Here is an 18,085-nt window from a genome sequence, read left to right as displayed (position 1 = left end):
CAGCTGACGTTTGTTGACAATTTGTTGTTCTGTCAAATCAAGCAATTGGTTGATTAAACTCGCTGAAAATGGTGCACGGCGGCGAGGTGTAAGAGTCGAAAACCGCTCTTATGTGTCGGAAAGTGGATTGAAATCGAATAGAATACCGTCGCGTCCTGCCAAAAAATGATGGAGAGAACAACCAGTTCTTCGAGTGGCACTCCGGGGGCTAAGCAACCCTTGACCCCTTCCTCACTCGTAACTGGCCCGTTGTACGACAGGTCCATCAGCTGCGACGCCGACCACCACCACCACCAGGGACAGACGGGTCACCACAGTGGCAAGCAGCCGCAACATTCCAAGTCCTTCCTCCACAATCACCTGGCGTCGTCTACTACTAATGCCAACAATGCCAGTCTCCAGTAAGTGGGGCTAGGCAGACTTTTCCTCCCTGAGATATTCCCCCGGGTAGTTTGTATACTATCCGCGGGAAGCAGTTACAGCTCCTTGCCCTTTTTCTATCTACCCAGTTGATCTTAACCACCCTGAGGCTAACGCGCGCAGCGAAACAATACCTCTTGCCAGAACAAGCGAGCTTGCCAAGAATATTTTAGTATGCTGATAAGGCGCGAAGCGCCTTTCTGCCACGTTCTTACTGACAGCACACATTAACGAACTTTTCCCCTTGAAAATCTGCGGTCGGCGGATATTCACTCGCTCCATTTCCCCATCCCCCCAAAAGATTGCATTTGAGATTGATTTGCTGTTCGGGTGAGTTTGCCCCTGACATGGTTATTGACTTAACCTTTTCATTTAACATTCTGCTTTAAAAAGTAATAAAATTGGGTTAGAGCTCACTAGGTAGCTATAGGTGCGCTCAGTGCCATAGAAAAGCCAATACTATAAAGACTTTGTGGTAAAATTTTACTGTAAACATTTATCACATTTTTGGATATGAAAACACTGTAATGTGGTTCTCGTCCGAGATATTTTCCCTCCCAAAAGATTCTGTTTTCGAGATTGATCAGCTGTTTGGGCGAGTTTGTCCCTGGCATGGTTTAGCCTTTTTAGGTATTTAATATTCTGCTTGAAAAAGTAATAAAATTGGGCTAGATCTCACTTGGTAGCTGTAGGTGCGCTCAGTGCCATAGACAAGCCAATACTATGAAGACTTTGTGGTAGGTAAATTTTTACTTTAAACATTTGTCACATTTTGGACGTGAAAACATTGTAATGTGTTTTCAAAGTTCCTGGTGGTATTTTCTTTTTCTGTAAAGTCTTATGTAATACCATCACCAATCTCTTGAGTACTGTGTTTCATACCAACCCCATTGGAATGGATGATAAAACTAAAAGAGACAATATATATCTTTCTAAAAATAAATTTTAGATTTGTTAGCGAGTTGCGTACTAAGCATAAAATCTCAGCATCAGAAATCCAATATTAAATAATAGTTTACAGTAAAATAATAGCAAATTTGCAATACTATGTGAAGCAGTAGAATGTAATTTAAATCAAGCATGGTTCCTCTAGTATGAAATTGTTGGTGAACGTAATCGTTACCTCGCCTGATTATGTAATTAAATCAACTTGCCACATACTCCTACCGTGTGATAATGATCCTTCAAACTGCCAGACCAATTGCAGTTGCAAGTGAACTTTGTCGATAGGCAATACTTGATATTATACATATTTGGCATGTCTTAAAATTATATTTTGCAGACATAGCCTACATTCTAGGCTAAGAGAAACTTGGGTCATCAAAATTACACAAAGCTCAGTGGATGGAAAGTCCTGAATTTCGTGTATCTGTGATTACCATTGTTATATATCTTCACAAATGAAACTAAGGTATGCATCTATGATGTCAGAGGAATTGACTGTGAATGCAGTTGTATAATACTAAATGTAATGAAACTAAGACAGGTAACATTTTCAACCCGCATTGTATAGTATATTGGGCTCAAGAAACTTGCACAAGAAGGGACACCACAAATTCTATGCGACTCTTAATTTGCTGTTCTACCCACTTACAAGAAGTTTTGCAGAAGCTGTACAAAAAGAAAGCCAAATCATACAAAGAAAAGACAACATGTGATGATTTTTAGTTGGTAAATGTGTGCCATTGTTATTTTCATAAAGATAGTTAGGTCATTGGATTTTAATATAAGATATATTTTTAGCTTTCACCCATTCATGGTGCACAGAGGGTATTACCAGTATTTTCCACAACTCTTAATGCTTTTCTGTTTTCAGATGGAAGTCAGCAGAGGATATATTTATGTCCAGCAGAGGAGCTAAGATGACCGTGGCTCCATCTGGGGATACAAATGAAGGCGAAGAAGGAGACAACAATCAAGCGCCCAAGGTGTCTAACAATGGCCATCGTCTGGTGAACTCTGTGTCAGCTTACCCTCTTGCCAACACCAACACTAACGCTGCTGTCTCTCAGAGCATGTCCAATGCCACCCCTGCTGTTTCTACCTCCACCATAGCTTCCACTTCATCCTCATCCTCATCGTCAGCTGCCTCTACCACCTCCTCCGCTCATGTTGTTACTCAGTTACCTCCATCGTCATCTAGTTTGGCCATGTCAGACTCACACACAAATACAAGTTACACAAATATGGGTTTCCCACAAAACACTGACGCCGTCAGCTCACATCCAACGAGTACGCCTGTGTGTGGTGGAGAGGCAGGTCTTGCTCGTTGCAACTCTGTGGGAGGAGTTGCACCGCTTGACTTATCTGGGATACCTCCCATTACCCAAGTCACCCTGCCGACACCTACAGAAAATGGAGAAGGCAGATTCAGGTAACTAGTTTTACATTACTTTATTTTCACATTGCTTTACTATTCTTTTTTCTTATTGTTGAATAGCTAAGCGAGGTAGAACAAATACTTTGATGGTCTTATAAGTTTTGTACTTTAATGACCTTTATGGATTTCAAGTTATTGCTTTACAAATGTCTTCTGTCATTAGTCTTAGTGAGTTAGATATAGTTTAGAATTTAAACTACGTACCATGTTTTTTTTATAGCTAGTGAGTGAGGCACACTTTTGAGTCCACTTGTGTTGTTGCTAGTGCTGTGGTTTCTTGCCTTGTATTAGCATAACAGAAGCTCTCTGTTTACTATGACTGATTGTAGGTGGAAGGATGCAATGAATTTGCCACTGAAAATAAGATTGAAATGGCCACTTGAGAAAAAAAAAGAGACTGGAATAGCCAGTTGAAAACCCTAAGCTGTTCCTGGAAATTTTATGAAAATTCAGTCACTTGAAGTTAGTGAAAGCCTTATTGTTTGCAGTTGTACCCCACAACAGTTACAGGATTGTAGAGCAGTATTTTGTTACTGTATGAGAGAACAGTAATTGATTTCACAGTTTTGACATTTAGTAGATATTGGCTGGTTGTATACAAAAAGCTCCTTACTCTGCTCCCCACCCTAAGACTTGTCAGGGGGACTTTTCATATTTAGGTTACATAGGTAAATAGGACAGTTTGTATTTGATTAGTCTCTCTCAACTCCTTAGATTAATGAGAATAGACATTGGTAAAGAATGCGTTGTATCCATGTAGCTCACAGTTTTAAAATGTGTTGTAAGGTGATAGAAAGAATGAATACTTATTCAGAGTACATATGAAATCATTAAGAACATTAGAAAGATTTTTTAATGAAAAGTCATGTTCGCTGTGAACTAGAATTTCTTGTTTAAAATAAGTATGTATTAGTACTGCAATTTCAAATGACTATAATGCAAAGATCTGTTATGAAATTGTTCTTGTGCCCACATATCTAGAGATCTGCTATGCAACACCATGGTTTAGTGTGAATTTGCCACAACTAGGTTGTTTTGAAGCTTCAGACAATCCACTCCACAGTTTGTGCCTTTGCAAATGTGTAGTTATAGAACTTACTAATGATTGAACACCTCGTGCTTTTTCTCCGTTTTCAGTCTCTTTGGTGATTAACGGGTGCCATCTGCAGTGTGCCTTGAGTAGCACACTGTAGACAGTACTAAAGGTTCTTTGCAGTGTTCCTTCATAGCCCCAGCTGCATTGATTCTGTTGTTTACTCTTCATTTCTTTCTTTTGTTTTTCCCTACCCAGCAGTCCATCTTCTTTAATTTTACCTCGCTCCTATTTCATCACTAATCATTCAAGAACATATCTGTAGAGAGAATCAAATGAGAGTCCAAAGTGTGACTTGGTCTTCTCATCAAACATTTCAATAAGTTGTCTGGAATAGCATTTTGTGGTGATTGTATTTTCTCTTTTCTCTGTGAAGATGTGTTTTTTTCACATCAAACAAACCCAAGTAATTTATGCTAGCTTTTACTGTATGTGGTGCTAGCAAAGAAAGGAGACTAGAAAGAAGTGGTTGGAATCAATTGTGGGATATCAGCTTTGGTTATGTAGCTAGAATACAGTAAATGGTGGAACACTGCTTTTGGGTGAAGCTCTTTGTCTTTGGTTCCATTTTATACTTTTATTGTCCCAGGTCTGCAAGCCTTGCTGTCATCTGATTAATGTGTTCTTAATCCTATTCTTTGTTTTATTGTGATTAATATTGCCATATTTCCCTCTTACACTTGAAAGGTAATCAAGTAACATTGTTTTAATTATACATGTGTTCAATGATAAAGGATCTGTTATATACTTTTCTCTTGAAAAGCTTCAAGTAACTGTTAGTCATTTTATTTTTTGTCATTTGTATTTGCTTTTCTTGGTAAGTTACTTGTGATTACCATGGTATTTTTCTCACCCATTTATAATGGTCTGCCTTATCAGTCAGCATCATATAATAGGTGTTAAATGTTGGATTTTATAGTCAGAAACTGAAAACTTTCAAGAGACAAGTTTAACATTACACATCTTGTTTTTGTGTTGCTACTAACCTGCTGTCACTTACTGTCTTTGAACTGCACTTGACCGTGTGAAATTTCAAAGGATATCGTTTTGTCCTGATGGTTGTGGTTTTCATAAGGCACTTTTGAGTGTTGTGCACCATTGAGCGAGTTTCATTTGAGTGAAACAACGCTACGTAATGTGAAAGTACTTCATTAATTTCAATGAAGCATTTATATAATGCATTGCAGTGATTGACAGACCTTCCCTGACTTTTATTAAAATTCTTTTTAAGGTTGTGTCTCACTCTGCACATCCACTTACTTATTGTGTGGAAATTTGTTTTCTCTTAACAAGGGTTTTACAATTTAATTTTTTGTAACATTTGTTTGTTTATAACCTAAGAAATTCCATGTTGCATGGTTGGTAGTAATGTTTAATTATTTATTTCACCAGGTAGGAGCACTAGTCTTAAAGTATATTGTACTTCTTTTTTCTCAGCCTTATTGTATCATTAAAACATTTCTCTTTATCGTATGGCATTGCAGTTGCATGAAGATGTTTGCAATGAATGTAAAAGTAGTATGTATAAACCACGAAGGTTTGTTTATCTAAATACTGTAGCTTAGTTGACAGTAGACTCTTCAGTATTAAGAGAAATTTTACCTTCCACTGTCTTTTTGTTGCCCTGCTTAATTCAAAATCTCTCCCTCATTAGCCAAAGTCCTGTACCAAGCCCAAATCCGAGCCCCACCTTAAGAAACAGACAGACTTCCTGTGATAGCAGTGATGATAAAGTGATGAGGAATGAATCTTACAGCTTTATCTCGAGAGAAGGCAGCGTAGAACCATCTTTTGTGGAAATCTCGGATAACGTGTCTGGTGAAAAGCTGGTAGGTACAGCAATATTTGCCATTTTTTAATCAGCAGTGTAGCAATATGTTGCATAAATTAGGTTACTGTCGGCCTCTATGTTTGCTGGGGTTGTACTTAAACTCTTTGAGATTAAGCTGATGTCATTTGCAAAGTTGCAGATGTAAGCCTTTGGGAATTTGATGACTGCAAATGACATCTATCTGAAGGTAATTTTTGTCTAACCACAGCTTGTCATTTTGACGTCTGTTTTTTTAGTTTTCCATTTTTGAACATACCTAAAATAAATTACAAGTTTTCAGCTTCAATATATCATGATCATTTACAGCAAGGGACCAAAATAAAAACATTGGTATATACCCATAAGTAATCAGAAGTATATACTTTGACACACATGTTTTGTTAAGCTTCCTGGGATCCAAAAGTATTAATTGATAATTGGCTCGGTGCAGAATCTACTAAAGGTCCTTTGCATTTCAAATTCTTCAGCTTTACCTTGCTCCAAATATCTGTTTGTGTGTAGATACATGTATTCAGTTCTGTGGAAGCTTGCTCAGAAGTTCATGAACGACATAAATAGCAAATGTCTAAATTAACCATTGCACACTTAAGGTTTGACTTGATATACAGTTTTCAAACTTGTTCACAAAACTTGCAGTTGGACTCCGTGAGCAGGTCATCAGAGTCCAGCAGATCAGTTGAAGCCCCTCGTACCCCAGAGATCGGCAGTAGTATTAATGGAGTGGTCATCAAAGAACGAGAAAGGAAGGAGTCACGCGATTCTAAATCGAGTGACAAGAAAAGCAACAAGGCTTGGTACAAAATGCTTAACCCAACTTATAAAAGCCGATCTGAAGACCTCAAAAGATTATTCAAGGACCTGCCATCTGATGAGAGGCTTATTGTTGGTGAGTTGTTGATCACACATCTGAAGTTTTGTTTCTGTGGATCATTTTGAAGTGAGTTCCCAATACTAGTATGTAGTTAAAAGTGATGGATTTATTACATTGAATTATAATTGTACTATACATTAATGGTGAAAATCCTTACCTACCCCACGTTGTCTTGTCTTTTATTGATGTTAGCTCTTTATTGTACATAGACGTTTCATATTAATTAGCCTTTTCTTTTTGTAATATCAAAACTTGAGAATTTCATCACATTTGTAAGACCTCCTTTAGCCAAGGTTTTTAAAAGATGTTTGTGTCTGTGTTTTCCAGATTATTCGTGTGCCCTGCAGAAAGATATCCTTGTACATGGCCGATTGTATGTCACCCCTAATTACTTTTCCTTTTATTCCAAAATATTTGGATGGGAAACTTTTGTAAGTATCTTAATTTGCATCAGTTTTGGAGAGAGAGAGAGAAAGAGAAAGATTCGTAATATATACACCTGTTGTTTGTAGAAGCACAGGCACACCTAAGACCTGCAATAAAAAATATTGCTGAATTGTTAGAAAAGTCTTGAATGGTAACCCATAGTTCAGCAGTGTCTGTTATACTATAGAAGTCAAATAAGGTTTAATGGTTTCTTTGCTTATGGCTTGGCTATAGATAATTCATTCAAGGCATGACTTGCCATTAAGCCTTGTGGGGGGATCATCACACTAAATGTTACTGAAAGATCTGTGTAGTCTCCCTTCAGCCCCCTGCTGGAGTTAAATTGATTGGACAGAAGCAGTTCAAGGGCTCAAAAATAAATCCAGCACTGCAAACAAACAAAGAAGAGTATTTAATTTTTATTTTAATGAATAAAAATTAGCATAGGAATCATCACTGCTAAACAAGCCTCCATTATTTTGTGTAAAAAAAAAAACACTAGCAAGTTAGTGAAGTACAGTTATTGGAAAGCATTCATTAATAAGTTACACAAACCTGAAGCGTACATAGCTCACATGCTGCAGATTCAGAGCCAACTCATTGAAGGATAGGAATAGGAATATTTCAGATATTTTTTCTTGGTTGTACTCTACTGTAATCCACATGTTATTCATAATTTCAGGTTTCCATCAAATGCAAGGAAATCATCGCAATGACGAAGGAGAAAACGGCTCTGGTCATCCCCAATGCTATTGAGATCAAGACGGAAGGTGAGAAGCACTTCTTCACGTCCTTCGCGTCGCGAGACAAAACGTACCTGATGCTGTTCAGGATATGGCAAAATGCCCTGATGGATCAGGTAAGTTAGGTATCAAAGAAGTAACATGTCTTCTTTTTCATACTTATGTAAATATTTTTTGGCAAAGAGAAACTTGAACAGCCAAGATATCCTGCCCTCCTTCAATTGAATCCAAAAGTAGAAGTGATTTGATTTTTAACAAGTTGCAGTTCACTATAATTATCAAGTTTTTCAGCCCCCAAACTTCTATTACAGCAAATGAGTGCAACAGAGCTTTGGCAGTGGGTCCACTCGAGCTACGGCGACGAGCTTGGACTCACGAGTGATGACGACGATTACGTTGCTCCTTCCACAGAGGATGATTCAAAAACTAACTTGCACAGTAATTTTGACTCTACCTATAGTACAAGTGGCAACCCAAAACTCTACAGCATCGATTCCTTGGACGTGAGTACAGGCAATATTCAGTTTTTTTGGGGGGGCTGGGGGTTGATGAAAATCATGTGCCACTCATCACTGAGTCATAGAATTGTGTATGATATTCATGAGAGTTCTTCTCCATCAACATTCTCTTCTTCTGTTTACTGTGATCCATTAGCGTAATACATATGTACGTACGTATATATTTTACACAACGTGCATTCATCTTTTCCTATAAATATTGTCAGACCAATTCTTAGTGGCTGTTCAAGGAGAGTTAGATGGTAAAAGCCACTTTGTCACATACAAGACAGTTGGTTGAACAGTTCATTTAGTTTCAAAGGTAATTATGAAGTCTGAAACATTGTCGTAACTAGGTGTGCCTAAGTGACAACAAAACTATGCATCTATAGCACATTAGTCTCACTTATGCACTGAAAAAAAAAGGTGGAAACCTACGAAAATACTTGTTTGGTGCGACCCTGAACGCAATTCCACATGCAAAAATTTGCACAGTTGAGAAATTCGATGAAATTATTAACTAACAAGCTGGAAAATATATTTCCTTGATTCTTGAAATAGGCCTAACCATGTAACCAATGCTAAACGCGCATACAACTTGGATTTGGTTTTTTTTTTTTTTTATGCCAAATTGTGTCTTATTTATATTTCATTTAATCAGATGCTAAACTTCTTTGTGCTTCATCAAAAGAAATCATAATAACTTTCGATATAGAAATCATAATAACTTTCGATATAACGCTACAAAAGTAGAAAGATAATTTACAAATATTAGGCCAATGCTTATGCACTAGGTTCCTGCTGCCATTCTATGGTGAACGCTTTATATCACACTTTGAGAGCCGCAGAAGTTTCTTTGGGGAAATTCTTTTTCTTTTCTTTTTTCTTTTAATAAACAATTATTGAACTAACATTGATCATACACTGGGGAAATACTTTCTGCGCTTATACAGTTAATCACTGATACGTATTATCAGATAAAGAGGATGACAATAGTTGGAATGAAATATACTAACTGGCAACCCCACGAGTTTCTAAAGAAGTACGATCAATTCTGAGATTTGTCGCTTCACTTCAGGAACTTACTGTACTGCGTATATCCTGAGCAGTCATACCTTTTGAGGCGGCATATCTTCCAGCATTTTACAAGTATTGTAGGTAAGGCCTCAATGACAATGATAAAATCAGTGCAACCTGTTTTAGGTCATTTATCCTTCCTTTACTAGAGTTCTGTTCTCTGATGTGGATGTGTGCTTCTGCCAGAGATTTATCTCTTTTAGTTAGTGTGGTCTATGGCGGTAGGTTTGTGTTTCCTAAAATTATCCGTTATGACATGGAGCATCGACAGATTGTATCTTGTTTGTCAATTTTTCTTAAGATGTATTTTAACAGATCTTTCACTTTCATAACTAATCCCTGATCCCCGTTACCTGCCGAGAGCAACTAGATTTGCTGAACAACAGTATCAGTATGTAGTAAATATGCCTAGCTGTCGAACTGTGGAACAGTCTCTGTGAGGATGTCGTGCAGGCAAAGATGCAGCATTTTCCTGCCCAAAAACAATTCTCCTATTTTAATTACCGTGCTCACATTCTATCTATCTATTTATTGATTTCTTAGTATATTTTTATTTTTTAATAAGTGATCTCTTCTTTCTGTATTTCATATTACCTTCTGTTACTTCTTTCGAATGAACACCATATTCTTTGGAAGCTTGAATTTCAAGTCCGTGGACCTTGTGTGCTTTTTCCATATGAATAGGGTTCATCTTCTGAATAATAATAATTGGTAATAATAATGATACTAATAATTGAAGGCAGGTAATACTGGTTATGAAAAACTGTGACCAACAAGATTAGTTTCAGTGTAGCAGTGAAGCAGATCTTTCTAGTCATTACTGAATGGGACCAAAAAAGTGTAGTTTAATCTTTTAAAAAGTTTCCTAGTTGTGTTTTCATTATCTGTATTTACTAAACTAAATCAGAGCCTTGTAACCTGGGTGGCCCAAATCATTCTATGACGAGAACAGGTGCCTTTATTTCAAATTATACTACACATTAGTAAAGAGTCTTTCCATTAGACGACAACCGTACTCACTGAGGTTTTTTAATCTAGCCAAATCAAATGCGATGTCACGTCTGATTATACACAAAAACCATGACTTGCAGATGTTTTTATTTTACTGATGAAGGCTTGACCTTAGCCTTATTAGCCACTGCTGATGTAAATCTTGGAAATTTCTGTTTACGTAATTTTTCACATTCAGGAGTGACCTTGCATAATAATAAATGTCTCTACCACCACTGTGGCTCTCTCTCTCTCTCTCTCTCTCTCTCTCTCTCTCTCTCTCTCTCTCTCTCTCTCTCTCTCTCTCATTTTAGTTAGTGAATCGTAAGAGAATACTAGTCATTGAAATGTAGATGTGACAAGGTTAAGGTAAAATTATTACTACGGTGAAAAATAGCTTTGTAATTTGAGAAGCTTCTAATCATGTGGAGAGAGTGGACGATTAGATAGTGAAAATGGTGCCTAACTCTGAAATGTTTAGAAGAAGGGAGAAGAGGGTTGCAAAGGAATTGTTGATAGGTAGGTGTTGGGTTAGAAGGGAAGATATTGCATGCAAGATAAGAGGTGATTAATGATGCTTTTAGGGGTACAAAGCACCAACTTCTGTGAAAGTTTGTTCATGAATTGTTTAAGCGGTTAAGGATAAATTTAGACGTGAGTGAGTAGACCGTTATGTGTGTGTGCGTGTTTGTTAATGATAAAGTATCTTGAGATTGGATGAACAGAATGTAGTGAAATTTGATGGAGAAATTTATATGGGGACTCCCTTCAGATGGCAATCTTTTGACGGAAATAGATGAAGTTCAGGATGAATTGTGATACGTAACCTCAAATTTTATTCATCAGCCAGAAGTTAATCAACTGAAGGCGATCGCCTAATAAGGCTTTAACTGTTCCTTCCAAATTCATTCATTTGGTTTCAAGGGATTCTTTAAATAAGTTGGAGAAGGAAGGTTGCTTGGTCTGAGGTTTGGGATGCCGCGTAACAGCCAGAGGGAAGGTTTCTGGCCTTGTTGATCGTCTCATAGTTGGTTACCGTAATTCGTTACTGTGAAGTACCATTGCTTTTAATTATACGGTTTGAGAAAAAGTTGGTTTATGAGTAAAATAAGATGTAAATAAATTAATCAGAAAAAATTATTAGGAAGTTACAAAGGACATAGTTGTAAAAATAAGAAATTTTGATGAATTAAAAAAAATTTTAAAGAAAAATTTAAGGGTCACTTATTCTAAAATGTGAAAAAAAATGTAAAATTGTGAACATGAAAAAGATGCGATTGCAAAATTTAGAAAATCAAAAAGACAAGATTATACAATAAAAAGAACCACAAGATTGTAAAAATGGAAACTTAACCATCCAAAACAACACCTGGACAGTAGTGATAAAGAAGAATGTAAATAAAATATAAAAAAGTTATTGAAAGTTGAAAAGACAAGATTACAACTTGTAGGAATTACAAAAGCAAACAAGGATGCAGCTGTTAAAAACACGAATCTTGAAGGGAAGACCAAAAACAAGATTGTGAATATATGGACCAAGTCTCCCTTTCACACACACACACACACAGATTCCCATGTGAATGTTTGGACTAAGTCTACCTCTCTCACACACAGCTTCCCAGGCCGCATTGTGACCCACAGCAATTCCACTCGCACGATGCCTTGGGTTGCCAAATGGAGCTGCTCAAGAGCTTGTGGTCTGTGGTTAGACGAGCAGTGAATGAAAGAGTTAGACTCAATGTGTATATATTTTAATGGAAAAGGGATGCTCTGTGGTGGGTGAGTGATGGAGTGAATGAAGGGTGAAATAATACTGAGTTGAATAAAAAGTGGAATGTATATGCAGTATGCTTGATTTATTAATGACTTATTGGAATGGGGTCGATTTTAGATAAAAAAAAGTTGCTATTTTTGGGGTACGGAGCATTGACCCAAAACCTTTTATAAGTGCAGAGAGAAAGAGAGAGATTGTGTATGTATGCGTATTTGTATGAGAGAGAGAGAGAGAGAGAGAGAGAGAGAAGAGAGAGAGAGAGAGAGAGAGAGACTCCCTCTCATAAAGTAAGGACACCTGGCCGTATAAAATTCCTTCTAGCCGTGGAAGTATTTAGATGGTCGATGTATTTTTCTCTCACAAAAATAGAAAGTGTATTCCGTGGATGTATTCAAACATTCTGTCATGCATAACAAATAAACTGGCTAGAGAAAGTGTATTCTGAGATAACAAGATGAATGTTTAGCCATTTGTTACGAGGTACGAGGAAGCTTGGAAATGTATTGAAGGTTACATATACTGAGTAGCCCTTCTATGGAAAATTTATTCTGAGCTAGTATTTCAGACATAATTTATTCTGGGACACTTGAAGTATGCCAGACCAGAGACTTTATTCTGGGACAGTTTAATGCATCAGAGACCAAACGAGATTTATTCTGGGACTAAAACTAAATGGGACCAAGTCTGTTCTGGGACACGAGTAATACAGAGACTGCATAATAGTTAAAACATTAGTATTTCTGGGACCAGAGACAGCTAATCCCGGGGCTAAACATATATCAGACCCAATTCATTATGGGGTAGTACACAAGTATATCAGAAAGATGTGTAATGTGTATCATGGGAAACACACACACACACACACACAAAGTGCTCCAGATACCAGTGGCTTTATTCTGGGACTAGAGAAATATTTCGCACCAGAAAGAGAGAGAGAGAGAGAGAGAGAGAGAGAGAGAGAGAGAGAGAGAGAGAGTACAATACTGCCTGATGTTGCTTCGCTTTTGTTTTTTCTCCTCTTGTGACTTTAGTTGTTTCTAGACGAGATATTAAATACTGCCTTGATTGTTTCTGATGGGATTGATTGTGGCGTAAGACAGATGGTCGACGTTGTTTTTGTTTGTGTTTCTATTTAAACTTTGTCTTTGCGTCAGCACGTACTTTTAACCGTAATTATTATAAACAGTTGGCATTTTCCACGAAAGTAGCGGATCGTAAATGGACCGGATGTACTTATTCAACTTATAGGATTTCACGTCTCAACTCGAGGACTTAGTTTGACAGTGTTAATATAACATCTTCGCCTTGGCGAATGAAGTTATTAACTGTCATTTTTGCTTTTTCCGTGTCACACGTCACTTTTACACACACACACACTCATACACAATCTCTCTCTCTCTCTCTCTCTCTCTCGTACCGCCATGGAAGATACCATTGTGGAGGTTTTGGTAAGTTTTATACATAAGATAAAAACGAATGTACTATGTCCCTTGTTGATGAATGTCTGTTGAATTTGACAATGGTTTACTAGACAGGATCGTCCGTATGTGGTATTATCAGTAGACATATGCGTCTGAGAATCTTATATCGATAGACATATGCGTCTGAGAATCGTTATTTCGATAGACATAGGCGTCTAAAGAACCGTATTTCGATAGACATATTCGTCTGAGAATTGTTTACCGATAGACATATAAGCGTCCGAGAGTCATATTATGTCGAGAGACAAGATAGATTCTAAAGAATCTCTCTCTCTCTTCTCTCTCTCTCTCTCTCTTCTCTCTCTCTCTCTCTCTCTTATCTCTGTGTGGTGTATGAAAGCGGCCTCCTTGAAGAAGAAGAAGAAGAAGAAGAAGAAAGCAAAACATTATAATATATTCAAGATTGTAAGGTGTTCATGCGTGCGTGCGTGCGTCTGTTCCCGCCGTACCTCACTCAGCCCTGAGGGCTCTCTCTCTCTCTCTCTTTGTGGATGTGTGTGTGTGTGCTGGTAAAGGAAGGGTTAGGTCCATGTCCCTGGGTTATTGGGGGAGGGGGGGGGGGCAGGGGAGAGAAGAAGCCCACTCTGGGAAGGAGATGGGTGACGTAGGGAGTGACTGGGATGGGTGAGAGAGAGAGAGAGAGAGAGAGAGTCGGTGTCGACTAGTACACTTGCACTCTCTTGGCAGATTTAGCCGCGCCGTGCGGCAGTGCTGGTGTGCTTGTGTGATGCATCGCGTTCGAATGCGCGCCCGCTGGCTTTGCTTGTTTGTGTTTGTGTGCTCGTTTTAATGAAAAGTGATATTTAAAGAAAAGGGGGCGGGGGCGTGACCTTGAAAAAGAGCGCAGGAGGAGGATCTTCGTTCATTTCCAGGAGGTCTCTTCCGTCAGCTACTACTACTGCTGCTGCTGCAGCGCCTCCTTCGGCGTAACTACGGTTTGCGAACGCGCTGTGACGTCACAGATGCAGCATATTATCGTCGTGGTTCCACAATATTTGCGTTTTTTCGTTTTGTTTGTACAAACAAAGAAACAATTATTATTAATGTCAATTGTTTATCAAAACGGTTAAATGTTGTAATGTGTTACGTGCTAAAGTGTTCGAGGACTAAGTGCTTAATTATTATGATAATGTTCGAAGACTAAAGGTGCTTAGTTATTTGTTTGTATATATATATATATATATATATATATATATATATATATATATATATATTCCCCATACATATATACACACACACACACACACACATATATATATATATATATGAAAACAATTCTTTTCTTTATTACCATGAAAAATTAAACCATCTGTTCCTGTGTAGGTACTACAGATGTCAGCGAGTATGGCTATAGTCTGAGGAGAGAGGAGAGAAGGGGGAGAGAAGGGAGAGAGAGGGAGGGAGGGAGAGATAGGAGAGGAAGGGGGAGGAGAAGAGGAGGTTCGGGGGGCTATAAGGGGTCTGAGGGGATAAGAGGGAGACGGGGAGGGGAGGACCGAGAAGGGAGGGGGGGGAGGGGAGAGAGAGGGGACGAGGGGGGAAGGGGAGGGGGGGAAGGAGGGGAGGGAGAGAGAGTTAGACCTACCCGGGTTGTGGCTTCTTTCAATAATGTCGCGTTGATGATGATAATAAAGAGGTCGTAAGCTGTAGCTCTTTCTCTCTAGTGTAGTAATTGAGTGAACATCACTGGTTCCAAATAGAAATAACCTTGGGTGTCCCAACTTTCTCTCTCATTGCTCTCGTCATTTATTAAAAAATAAAAAAGTCAGAACTTTCTCTCTCATCTATTACTCTCGTCATTTACAGAAATTATCTTGTAGTTTTTGGCGGTTACTCTTTTATTTTTCACTGGATTAAAATTCTGGCGTTGGTTTGGGTTAAAGGGTATTTAGGCCTAACTTTAAACTTTGCATTAGTGTTGGTCTGTCAAAAACAAAAAGAATCATAGACCTAATTTTAAGCTTTGCAGCGGCTTTGGATTGGTTTAAAAAATCTTAGGCCTAATTTTAAAGTGTGTGTGACTGTTAGCTTGCAAAAAAACATATATGCATAATTTCAAACATTGCATTTGTGTTTATTAAAAAAAAAAACTACGTGGGACTAATTTTAAACATTGCTGTGTTAGTGTTGAATTGACCAAGAGACTTAAGGACATAGGCCTAATCTTAATCTGCGCATAGGAACGTGAAGTAGACTTTGTAAGTAGTTGTAAGTAGGCCTACCACGAAACTTCGCATAGGCAAGGGTTGTCAGGTTGTTCAGAGCGCACACTGAAGAAAGTTTGTCTGTCTGTTGGCAGATGCCCTGAGCGTGCTTGCTTTAAAATTAAGGTGAAAGCTATTGGTGGTCGACCTTAACAGTACAGTTTAGGCTCTTGACTGAGCAAGCCTCTTATTTGTTTTGGTTTTTAAGCAAAACAAACTGACTTGGTTATTTTATTTTATTTTATATATTTTTTTTTTTTGGGGGGGGGGTGGTTGTTGCTGCTGGGGTCAACCGCATTGAATAATATATACGAACTTTAGTAAAGAAAAAAAAAAACTCTCTAAAGATTATGGTACGTAAATAAAGTTATATTAAATTCTATTAAAATAATCTATATATCCTGATGTTAATATTAAGTTTCTTGAATGCAAGTAGGCCTGTAGGTTTCTTGTGGCATTCCAACATTTGCTTTATAGATACAATCGCCATTTCAAAATATTATGGTTTATGAGAAGAAAGAATAGAGTATTCCAAAGATGCAAGTGAAGTAGGCTTATGTACGCCTGTTTAGATGTATCGATTTTTTTTTTTTAATTGGAAAGACGGTAGTGTGGCTGGTATATGTAAAATTTGTAATAATGGGTTCAATTGGTAATTAGTTGCTACTCGTAAAAGTCATTCATGCGGAACTTGATGTGTTTTGTAGAACTGGAAGAGATTTTTGACGATGTGTTCGTAGTACCATAAACCTATAACGCCTATTTCCAATAGATTCAACGTGAACCCAAACATCTTACAGATTGATAAACCTGTCACATTAATCCTTTTAACTTTCAAAAAAAAATAGTAAGTAAATTTAGATAATTACAAATAGGAAAAAAAGTTACATCGTTGCCAAATTTGCCATTGAAGTCAGTCTTTTTTTTTTTTTTTTTTTTTTTTTTTTTTTTTTTTTTTTTTTTTTTTTTTTGGCGCCTACGAGATGTACCGGCTTAATCCGGAAACGAACAACATACCTGAGGAAGTTGCATATTAATGTTTTTGTTTGTTTTTTTTATATTTTTATTTTATATTTTTATTATTATTTTGTCTTTTTTTTTAACGAATGTCCTGTCATTTTTGTAATGATGAAACGTGTGTTGTGTATGTGGTAAGGGAGGGGGAAGGGGAAGGGGGGGTTATAAAGTAGGAGTTTGAGAAACAGGTTTGGGGAGGGCGAGGTGATTGATCTTTCTCTCTCTCTCTCTCTCTCTCTCTCTCTCTCTCTCTCTCTCTCTCTCTCTCTCCGACTGTGCAACTTATAGCTCTTGCTAATTTAGGCGTTTTGTGGTCTGTAAGGTCAGCAACTCAGTTTGGGCATTCTGTACCCTGGAATAGCTCTGGAACTTAATCAGGGCATTCCGTACCCAGAAAGTTTGCTCAACAACTTATTTTGGGCATTCTGTACCCAGTAAGTTAGTTCACAACTCAGTTTGGGCATTCTGTACCCGGGAAGTTAGCTCACAACTTATTTTGGGCATTCTGTACCCTGGAAGTTAGTTCACAACTTAATTTGGGTATTTTGTGGCCTTGAAGTTAGCTCACAACTTAATTTGGGTATTCTGTGCCCTGGAAGTTAGCTCACAACTCAGTTTGGGCATTCTGTGCCCTTGAAGTTAGCTCACAATTTTACTTAGGCATTCTGTGCCCTAGAAGTTAGCTCACTGCTCAGCTTGGGCATTCTGTGCCCTAGAATAGCTCTGCAACTTACTTTGGGCATTCTGTACCCAGAAAGTTAACTCAGCAACATAATTTGGGCATTCATCAAGAGATCCTTAGCCTTCCAGGGCCTCCTGGAAACTGGAAAAGAAAATTACACAAGTTTCCAGTTTTATTGGTTCAAGATCCCAATGATTCAGTGGACTTTTTTTTTATTTCTCTCTTTCGTCACTAGACCGACTCCATTGTTCGAGTTCTAAGCTTTGTTCGTTTTTAATTATTTTTACAATTTTCGTTCTGGCTACAGTAGGCCTGTTTATTTGCTCTCTCTCTCTCTCTCTCTCTCTCTCTCTCTCTCTCTCTCTCTCTCTTCTCTCTCCTCTCTCTCATTGAGTGTGATAGTACCATAAGTCTCTCTACGTGATGAGAATATTAACGGGGATATTAAATATAAATACAGAATAGCTACAAAAAATAATTATTCAATGTCATCCTTTGTCACAAAGGATTTAGGCTAATGTAAGGACAAGGGCGCTCTCTGTCACGGTGGGTATTGGGTTTATTATCTCTCTCTCTCTCTCTCTCTCTCTCTCTCTCTC

General features: G+C 37.9%; 1 protein-coding gene across 1 annotated transcript in view; it reads left to right on the top strand.

The window, feature by feature from the left end:
* The first annotated feature begins 17 nt into the window (after positions 1 to 17).
* The window catches only part of LOC135214374 (protein Aster-B-like), a 43,278-nt gene continuing 25,210 nt past the window's right edge, over positions 18 to 18,085 (top strand). The window contains exons 1-7 of the mRNA XM_064248609.1: positions 18 to 401; positions 2,237 to 2,794; positions 5,548 to 5,722; positions 6,361 to 6,610; positions 6,923 to 7,026; positions 7,704 to 7,880; positions 8,076 to 8,267. Of these exons, the coding sequence (XP_064104679.1) occupies positions 166 to 401; positions 2,237 to 2,794; positions 5,548 to 5,722; positions 6,361 to 6,610; positions 6,923 to 7,026; positions 7,704 to 7,880; positions 8,076 to 8,267 (1,692 nt within the window). The 5' untranslated portion in view covers positions 18 to 165. The remainder of the gene's footprint in view (positions 402 to 2,236; positions 2,795 to 5,547; positions 5,723 to 6,360; positions 6,611 to 6,922; positions 7,027 to 7,703; positions 7,881 to 8,075; positions 8,268 to 18,085) is intronic.

This window comes from Macrobrachium nipponense, chromosome 45, assembly GCF_015104395.2.
Source record: "Macrobrachium nipponense isolate FS-2020 chromosome 45, ASM1510439v2, whole genome shotgun sequence".
Lineage (NCBI taxonomy): Eukaryota > Metazoa > Arthropoda > Malacostraca > Decapoda > Palaemonidae > Macrobrachium > Macrobrachium nipponense.
Note: the sequence above shows the minus strand (reverse complement) of the source record. Positions and strands in the feature narration are given on the sequence as shown.